The sequence below is a fragment of the Beta vulgaris genome, chromosome 5 (genome assembly GCF_026745355.1).
Source record: "Beta vulgaris subsp. vulgaris cultivar EL10 chromosome 5, EL10.2, whole genome shotgun sequence".
Classification (NCBI taxonomy): Eukaryota; Viridiplantae; Streptophyta; class Magnoliopsida; order Caryophyllales; family Amaranthaceae; genus Beta; species Beta vulgaris.
This window is the reverse complement of record NC_079206.1, coordinates 34,161,452-34,171,399: the sequence shown is the minus strand read 5'-3', so window position 1 is coordinate 34,171,399 and position 9,948 is coordinate 34,161,452. Positions and strand designations below refer to the sequence as shown.

The following is a 9,948-nucleotide window of genomic DNA, read 5'->3' as shown; positions in this document are numbered from 1 at the left end:
AAATTAAAGATCATTTGATTCGTCGTGGGTTTAAGAGTAACTATACTAGGTGGACATGGCATGTAATCCCCCACATTTTTAAAGGATTTTCATAAATATATTTAAGTATTTATGTAATTATATTTAAATCCAAATGGGTTCGGAAAATGATTTGACTTTTAAAAAGGGTTGACTATTTTAAAAGTCAACTAAAAATATTTTTTTAGCTTAATAAAGTTTGTAATATTTTAATTAAGCGTGTTTTAAATAAGAGTTTAATTATTAAAAGCATATTTGAAAAGGAAACTTAATGGAATCGAAAGCCCAACAGTAATAAAAAGGGAAAGGATAATTTGATGACTAAAGTCCTAATAAGCCCATCTTGTTAGTCATCAAAAGTTTTAATTATTGAATTCCTTTTCCTAAGCCCAATAGGATTAGCCTATTTAAATATCCTAAAACCCAAATATTTTGCCCTACACTTTATTTTCTCTCTCCTCCCTTGCACGTGATTTCGAGCTCTCCCCTCTCTCACTCGACATTTTCTCTCTCCTCTTCCTCTTGAGCGTGACTTTCATTTTTTCTCTCAAAAATCGTTTCTTCTTCGCTAAGTAACGTTTCTTGTTGAACAAGAAACGTCACAAACCTTTTCTTGAAGCCGAAAAACTTGATTTCCGCCGGTCCTTGCTGCTGTCACAGCCGCGGCGCCTCTTCCTCCTCTTATTTTGGTTGTTTTTCTTTACTTCTCTTTTAAGATTCCATTAAAGTTCTAATTTTTATTGTTATTTTATTATTATTTGCATGATTACGATTTGAGTTATTATTTTTATTATGAAATATATATTTTTCGGATTATATGTATAAAAGAAAAATTTCAGATTTATTATTTTTAGTTTTAATCATGAAAGATGTGATTTTTAGGGTTTTAAATCACTAGAAATCGTACATTTAAAGTATGAATATGAATTTTGATTGGAATACGATTTTTATATTCATTTAAAATATTTTCAGAAGGTTTAGAAAATTTTATATTTGCTGGAAATTCAGAAAGTTAATATTTTAAGGTTTTTAATGGTTTTTAATCACTAGAATAGTTGATCTATACTAGGGATTAAAAATAATGAGAGTTTAAATTATAAAAACGATTTTTAAAGAAGTTTAAAAGGGTTTGGGACGTTTTAAAGTTGCTGTATTTTTTTTAGTTCAAGTATTTACTTGATTATTTGGTTATTCTAGGCGGAGAATTCACTGTGGGGGACTTTTAGTGCTTAAAGGTGGCCTACCGTTGCGTTTATACAAGGTACGTACATAGTCTACGTGCTAAATGGTTTAGAACATGCCTTAGGGATGATTTTTACTTATTAGTATCATGTATAGGACCTTGTTGTCATGTATATGATTTACTATAATTACTTTACATGTTACTTGCCTGTGTGCTACATGTAAATTGAGAATATGTATGAGTATGACTTGTTTGTATGGAAGTTTGATGCAAGCAACAAGTTCAGTTTGGTATTAATTCGTAAGTGGATTAATTTAAGTAAGTTGGAATCATGTGTTACATAGATTCTTGGAGATTATTTATTTATCTTATAAGAACCGTGGATCTTATTTGGTAAGTATGGTTTATACCTATGTAAAGGTACGGAATTCTGTTGGCTGGGTTCAACAAAGGATAAAAAGAAATAAAAGGAGTCTTGATTGATAAGTTGTGAACACTTGTTAATCTAAAGATAAAAAGAATTTTGTTATGATTATGTGATTGTGAATTATGTATTATTTGGTTGTTGTGGTGTCAACACAAGTATTAAAATGAATGCAACGTAAAGTGAAACGAGAATAAGTTATAGACTTTAGACTAGTGCACGTCTAGAGTTGGACATAAGGGTTGGGGTTATGGTGAGCGTGCCATAGCTTTTCTAGGAATGGGTTGATCACCATCCCTTTTTATTCAAAGGTTCCTCGATATCGCAGGTCACTCTGAAATGCGGAGTCGCGCCCCCATTTCATTTTTATTGGCAGGACAACTCGTCTAATAACTATTCCATTAAAGTAATAAAAGATGTTTTAAGTTTAGTTCAGTAGAAGTTGTCTGCAGATTATTATTTACTCATGTTATTATTTATTCCTGCAAGTTATTTTGTAGTATCATGTTTAGGATTATTTATGTCTGATATGTAGTACTCAGCTTTGCTGATTACGTGTTTGTCTGTGTTTGTGATCATGGCTTTGCCTATTGATCCTGTGGTGATCCTTCGGGGGAGCAGAGTCAATAAAGCATTGACATTACAGGTTCGAAGATGCATACCATTGGGGAATCTGGAATGGAGAGGCTTTTGTGACATTAGTGTTATTTAAGTTGTTTTCGTAGGAACATCTTTACTTAAGTTTGAGGTTTTTTTAGTTGGTGTGTTAAGTTTGACTTTGTCATTTGGTTTCATAAGTTTAATAAAGTTGATTTTTGTTTTAATAAGTTTTCCGCTGCAACATTCTGAGTAAGCCGAAACGTTATCACACGGGCGATAATGCCTGGGTAATTCTCTAGATTTGTTATAAAAGTATTTTCTAAAAAGAGAGAATTATCGGGGTGTTACAAAGTGGTATCAGAGCTTTAGGTTAGTTTAAGACTTATAGGCGCCTAACTAACTAACTAGCTTATTAAGTGATTTTAGCTTCTTAAGTTACCTAGATTATGGGTTATTTGAAGGAAACCTTAGTAGTGCTCGAAATCTTAGGCTTGGACTTTGTACAGATGGGATGAACCCATTTGGCACACTAGGTACCCAACATAGCACTTGGCCGGTTCTACTGACAATTTATAATCTCCCTCCCTGTTATGTATGAAGCGTAAATTTATTATGCTATCGCTTCTTATTTCTGGTCCTAAGCAACCCGGAAACGATATAGATGTGTATCTTGACCCGCTTCTTCAAGATCTGAAATTGTTGTGGATGAAGGTGTTTCCATGTTCGATGCGTATGCGAAAACTGACTTCACATTGCATGCCATGATATTTTGCACGATTAATGATTTCCCGGCTCATGGGAATTTGTCAAGGTATACGTTAAAGGAGCAAAGGCATGCCCTATTTGTGATGAGAATATGATTGATAAGCGGTTACATCATTGTGGAAAGAATGTGTACCTGCATTATCGTACATGCTTCTTTTAGATCATCCATTCCGTAGGAAGAAAAAGTTGTTCAATGGAAAAGTGGAGATGAGAGAAGCCCCTGTACCTTTACGTGGAAAAGAGGTTTCTAATAGGGTAAAGGATATTGAAACAATTTTTGGCAAGCCCTTCAAAAGTGTCTCAAAGAACTTATACAAGAAAAGATCTAAGTTTTGGGACCTTCCGTATTGGGAATGTTTGGAAGTCAGACATTGTCTTGATTTAATGCACATTGAGAAAAATGTTTGTGATGCCATTGTCGGGACATTGTTGAATATGCTCGGGAAGATATACAATCACAAAATTGTGTTTCTTCTTCAGAACTATCTCTAACAAGGTGATTGATCCTAACATTCTAGATAATTTGCAAGCCGATGTAATAGAGACGATGTGCCGATTTGAAATGTACTTTCCACCATCATTCTTTGACATCATGCCTCATTTGATAATCCATCTTGTCAGAGAAATTAAACTTTGTGGGCCCGTTTGTATGAGGTATATGTGGCCTTTTGAAAGACATATGGGTACTCTGAAGGGTAAAGTGATGAATCCAGCTAGACCAGAAGCAAGTATTGTGCAAAGAACAGTTGCTGAGGAAGTATCTGAATATGCAAGTCAGTATTTAGCACGTGCACAAGCAATTGGTTTGCCAAAATCTAGACATGAAGGAAGGCTTGAAGGTTGTGGTACCATTGGGAGAAAAAGATTGTGTCTTGATGGAGAGTTGAAAAAAAAGCAGAATTGATTGTGTTACAAAATCTGAAACAAGTTCATCCTTACTTAGATGAGCACATGACTGTGCTTAGTGTTCAGTATCCATTGTTTAATGAACGTGACTTGATGATTGAGCATAATCGGACGTTCGCTGATTGGTTTAAAGAACGAGTTATGAACCAATTATCTGATACTCCTAACGATGTAACGGATATATTGAAATGGTTGGCATATGGGTCAAAGACGCAAGTTCTTTCCTATGAGGGGTATGACATCAATGGTTATACATTTTATACTAAACGGCAAGATGACAAATCCACGATGCAAAACAGTGGTGTTACGATGGGGGCTTTGTCATCAGAGTATAAAAGTAAAACAGATAGAACGTTGTTGAGACAATGAAGTCTTACTATGGGTTCATTGAAGAGATATTAGAACTTGACTATGTTGACTTCAAGATTCCGCTGTTCCAATGCAAGTGGGTTGATATTCGTCGTGGTGTGAAGAAAGATGAACATGAATTTTTTACATTAGTCAATTTCAGTCGGTTAGGACATCATGAAGATAACTTAATATTGGCATCACAAGCAAAACAAGTATTCTACATGGTTGACCCTGCCGATTCAAAATGGTTTGTTGTCATGGAAGGAAAAAGGAGAATACTTGGAATTGATGATGTACACGATGAAGAAGATTACGATGCACAATTCAATGAAGTCATTGCTTCGTCAGTAGTCATTCCAAGTACATTAGGGGAAGATCTAGACACAAATTACATTCGCCGAGACCACAATGAGGGATTTTACGTTGGCAAAGAAATAGCTGATTAATAGGTAAATTATGTAATATTTGCACAACTACTAATGTTTATAATCTTTTATTATTTATTTTGTGTTTTGCATGTTCAAATAATTGTGTATTAATTTATTGATTAATCTAACATGTACATGGTTTCAGGTGTAGTGATGGCAGATGAGACAATGCGTGATGCATCTGATGAGCCCCAGATTACTGATGGAGCTGCTACGAAGAAGAAAAGTAGGCCAAGAGGTCCTACAAAAGGGATACGTTCCAAACCCGGCATTCAGAGAGTTCTTGCTTGGGATGAGTGGATACGTCCGATTGGGCGCTATGCTGTTGAGTACAAGATTTATTGTGGGGAGATCAGTAGAAGCAAAGTGTCTATCTTGTACGACACTTGGGATGATGTTCCAGAAGGCACGAAAAACACTTTGTGGGAAGATGCTAAAGTAAGTAACCTTATTTTTATAATAAACTAATTGAGATTATGTTTATTATTTTAATCGGTTATTATTAATTAGTTTATTTTTGTATATTGAAGAGAGAATTTGGAATAGAAGAAGATGTTTTGAAGAAACGAGATGTCTTGACTACATGTGATAAACGGTGGAGAGATTTCAAGTCAAGATTGGTGACCAGATGGATCACGAAAACGAGGAAGGGGCCTAACAATGATAGGCTACCATACGTGATGTATCCTTTCATCACACGAGAGATAGGGACCAGTTTGTACAAAAATGTAGCTCTAAGGAGTTCCAGGTATGTAATTTATAATATGAAATTATATTTTCATTACGTTCTTTAATATTGACTAGTTACTAAATCCTTTATTAGGCAAAAAGTGCAAAAGCAAGAATCTCTCAGGCTGCTAACAAGCATCCTCATTTTTTGGGCCAAAAATCATATGCGGAGATGATTCCCATTTGGCAAAGCAGAGGGTATATCCCTTCCGCTACAGCATCATCTGTTGACTCTTCTACATCATCAGTGATTTCCTCCTTGCCGGATCGGACATTGCCTTGGCTTCTCGCGAGATCGAAAAAAGATAAGGATGGAAATTTCTTCTTTCCTAATGAAGAAACACAGAAGATAAAAGAGTCCATTGTAAGCGTTGTTCAAATTTTATAACGTTTTTCTTGTTCTCCTTACTTGTCTTCGATCTACTAATCATATGACTTTTTTTAACTTGAACGCAGGATGATTGGAAAAAGAAAGAAGCTGAAGGAGAGTTTGTTCCAGGTCGGATGGATGATGCTCTTTCACGTGCTTTGCAGAGGAAAGACCGACCTGGGCGTGTGTAACAGCTGGGCGTAGCATTGGGATTACATCTGTTTGGGGAGATCCTGATCGGAGAGAGTATGCTCCAAGGGTAAGGGCATGGATGATGAGGAGATTCAGGCATTGGAGGCTAGAGTGAGTCAAAGAGTTAGAGAGCAGACTATGAAGAGATGAACTCGAAGATAGATGCTTGGTTCAAGAAAGGTTATGGCTTATGCGACGCAGTTAGGTATCCATACCGACTCCTTCCACTCCAGTCGTTCCTAGTAGCTGTCAATCGGGGGCAATGATCCATTTGCGGACTTGCAGGTATATTGTCATTTTATATATTTCTAATTATTATATTATGCTTCTAAAACACTTAATTGATGTCATTCTTTCTTATTGGATGTTAAGAGTCAAGTTCCATGTCGCTTGGCAATAGCGGATGTCTCGGGACCGATCATTGTAGCTGGGTACCGTTCACACCAGACAGGAGTCATCATCACACCTACGACGCCTGAAGTGAGTGTTGATTTTTATGGGATTACGCAGATGTTCCAGTTCCACTCCTACTCCATTCATCACGAAACTCAGTCAAGCGAGGGTTCTTCATAGAATGGCCAAAGAGTTGATATTTCTAGTTTCAGATAATCAGGTAACTTATTTTAGTATTATGATTTAGTATATATAAGAAATCAAATGTATATACTTAGAAATCTTGATTTATATAAATCCAAAAATCTTTATTTTATATATAATATGAATTAAAAAGAAGTTGATTTGAATTAGGAACATATACCTAAAGAAGGTGCAAAAAGAAGAAAAGAAAACAGTAGTTGGTAATGATCCTTGCACCGATGAGTCTGCACATAGGCACATCGATCCATTGATTAGCCTGTCACTTGAGGATATGTCTGATGCGGTCAAGGAGATGCATCGTTTGTTTTGCCAAAAACCTGCAGATGAGCCTTTTACTATCGAAGTTAGAAAGGGTTCCTGCTTCAACTATCCTTCTGATGAGATGATCATTCTCTCCCGACAAGATGTTTTCCAACTTCTGACGGGAGAATGGCTTAATGTATCCGTTTTGCAAGTATTTATGATGTGAGATTTCTCAAACTCTAAACTAATCAAATTTGATATTTATTATTATTATTCGCATCTAACTATAAATATTTGGAGTGTAGGCTTTTGTCAGATGATAGTGATGTGAATGGAGATTCAAATATTGGTTTCATGTGTCCTAGTATGATTTCGGCGACCATGCTACACCATGAACCAGTTGCCCGATCAACTACATGCAAAGGACATTGAGAGCCAATCGAAATATGAAATACATCATGCTTCCATACATTGAAAAGTATGTTTATTTTCCAATTTCGTACATTGAAAAGTATGCTTCCCTTTTATCTTTATATATGAACTTATCACATTTTGTTGCATGCTTTAGTCAACATTGGATTCTTCTCGTCCTTTCTCTATACAAAAGAACGGTATATGTATTTGATTCGCTTAGGAGATCAGATAGATCCTTAGCTATCAAGGAACCGCTGCATACGTAAGTTAATAATTCTTATAATTCTTACATGTATTTTAAATACTTTATAACCAGTAATTCTTTTATAGTACTTAGCGCATATACGTCATTGTTGTTGTTGTTGTTTGTTGTAGTGCATATACATCATTCCTGCTCCTTGAAGGTATCAAGGCAACAAAATTGTCTTGGGTATCTATGAAGGTAAAACTCTTATGGTTTTGTATTTGATATGCATTTTATAGTTCTATTTAATATTTCTTAATTTTTTGATTCTAATATGTGTATTTCAATGTGGTGTAGTGTGCTCAACAAACGGGAGGAGATGAATGCGGCTATTTCGTTATGAAATACATGTTTCAAATCGTCCGCTTCTCTATCAGGTCAAATGATTTGAAGAAGGTATGTATATGTTGTAAATTGGTTACTTTACTTATATATTTAAAGTTTATTAACTAAGTTAACATATTTATAGGATTTTCCTAAAAGCGTTGAACCATACACCATAGAAGATATCAACGAAATCAAAGATAATTTTGCGCGATTCTTTCAACATCTCGTGGGAGAAGAAAGGGCCAAGTAGTGTTAGTGTAGTAAGTGTAGTAGATGTACATAATTGTTTATTATTGCAACTTTGGTTGAGTATATGGCAACATTGGTTTGCTTGCTTGGGATTATTTGAGATGTATTGAAACAGGTTTTGATATATATATATATATATATATTCCCAACGATTTCTTGGGTTATCCATATTACAAAGGAGACTCTGCCGAATTTTCCCCTCACAATTATTAATATGAATGTTTGTTTAGTTTTGAATCATCGAATATTAGTAATATGTAAACAAACCAACAGAAAATCTGAAAAAATCGAAAAAAAAAATAATTTTATGAACAATTTGCGTCGCACATGGCACAAGTGACGCAAATTACCCACAATGTGCGTCGCACCTAGGCCATGTGCGACGCACATTTCCCTGCTGCCATGCTGCTGAGAAGGCCATGTGCGTCGCACCTAGGCAATGTGCGACGCACATTGCCTTCTCAACAGCATGGCAGCAGGGCAATGTGCGTCGCACATGGCCAAGGTGCGACGCACATTGTCTTCTCATGCTGGCCTGGTTGGAAGGAAATGTGCGTCGCACCGTATATAGGTGCGACGCACATAGCTCACCATTTGCGTCGTTTCCCGAGCGACGCAGATCGTTTCCTTGTCATTTGCGTCGAGGGCTTTGGCGTCGCACCAGGGTCCGACGCAAATGGGCACCTCACGTCCGACGCAAATTGCCTTTTCTCTACTAGTGATTCTTAATGGATCGTTACTATGAAAGAACTCAGACATACTGACAATTACTAAATATAAATAGGAAATCAATTATGAAGATAATAAAGTTAATTATTTTGGTTATTATATTTGCTTGCTAGAGAATAAATATGATTAGTAGGACAATATTGATTAGGTCTACGACTAAAATACATAAATCCTATCAGGTCACACATTGTAACACAAGTTGGACAAAGCAACCCAAGTTTGTTACGAGCCTATAAAGTTAAGATGCTTCTTCCTCTAAAAGAGTTCTCTTGGAGACTTGTGCTAGTGATGCCTTGATCTTCGTTCTGAACCTGCAGTAAAGGAAACCAATCCTGGAGGTTTCGATGGTGGTTCCCCCTCCGAAACTCAGGTCAGTTCGTAAAGAAATAGGTATAATGAGAGAGAGTGAGTGCGTGTGTGTATTTTAACAGAGTGATGGCACATAATTTAATATGATCTGCCCTTTATCTGATGTTGAGGGGACTTTTCATAGTGTTTGAGATTTGAAAGTTGTCATTTGATGTCACCCTAGATTGGGAGAATTCAATTGGCTAAGCAATCAGAATTCACCACGTGGCAAGCAATGATTGGATGTATTAAATCAGTCAATCATATGCAGCCGTTTTTGGGGATTTGGGTCTGATTATCCATTTTTTTCTGAAATGGGTTGAGAATGTCAGGGGAATAATACCTTCAAGATGTCATATTCCCTTTTTCTCTTCAAAGACACATGGAGAAACAACGGGGACGGAGAGAGAAACCCTTTGTAAAAGTGCTCAGCCAGTAGCTTAGTTTTCTTTTTTTTGAGAATTTCATGGAAGAACCCTTTGTACAAATCCAACCGGAGGCAAGTCCGTTCAGAAGAGAAGTAGAAATGAGAGACGCCCCTGATGAGGGTGATGAGAGAAGACCTAATTCCTCTGAGGGATCTCAGAGTCCTTCCACCACTTCGTCTGAAATTAAAAGACATTTAGGTCCTGTTTCTGACCCAGGTTTTCACAATAGCCAACCGAAAGTGGACGGAAAAAAAAAAGGCCCAGACCCTAGTCATTTGTCCTTGACAATGCCTATCTCTGACTACTCTTTCGAGATTCTTGACGAGAAAGCCACTATCTTAAGTGCTCCTAAAGCCCATTTTGTCGTATATTAGCTGGCTTTTGGATGCAGGACTGAGATTCC

The 9,948-nt window shown here is 36.4% G+C and overlaps 1 protein-coding gene and 1 long non-coding RNA gene across 2 annotated transcripts; both read left to right on the top strand.

The window, feature by feature from the left end:
• Positions 1-4,833: 4,833 nt before the first annotated feature.
• On the top strand, positions 4,834-5,759 carry LOC130591503 (uncharacterized). The gene is made up of 3 exons (XM_057394832.1): positions 4,834-5,113; positions 5,206-5,423; positions 5,499-5,759. Exons 1-3 carry the CDS (start codon positions 4,844-4,846, stop codon positions 5,578-5,580), a joined length of 570 nt encoding a protein of 189 aa, XP_057250815.1. The 5' UTR covers positions 4,834-4,843; the 3' UTR covers positions 5,581-5,759.
• A 1,615-nt stretch (positions 5,760-7,374) lies between these two features.
• On the top strand, positions 7,375-7,831 carry LOC130591661 (uncharacterized). The gene is made up of 3 exons (XR_008969676.1): positions 7,375-7,482; positions 7,596-7,662; positions 7,762-7,831. It is a non-coding gene; the product is annotated as an uncharacterized LOC130591661 (long non-coding RNA).
• The last annotated feature ends 2,117 nt before the right edge of the window (positions 7,832-9,948 follow it).

Coding starts and splice junctions, on each gene's coding strand:
- LOC130591503 (XM_057394832.1), top strand. CDS start 4,844: ATGCGTGATGCATCTGATGAGCCCCAGATTACTGATGGAGCTGCTACG. Junction 5,114..5,205: donor CTTTGTGGGAAGATGCTAAA/GTAAGTAACCTT, acceptor TGTATATTGAAG/AGAGAATTTGGAATAGAAGA. Junction 5,424..5,498: donor GTAGCTCTAAGGAGTTCCAG/GTATGTAATTTA, acceptor ATCCTTTATTAG/GCAAAAAGTGCAAAAGCAAG.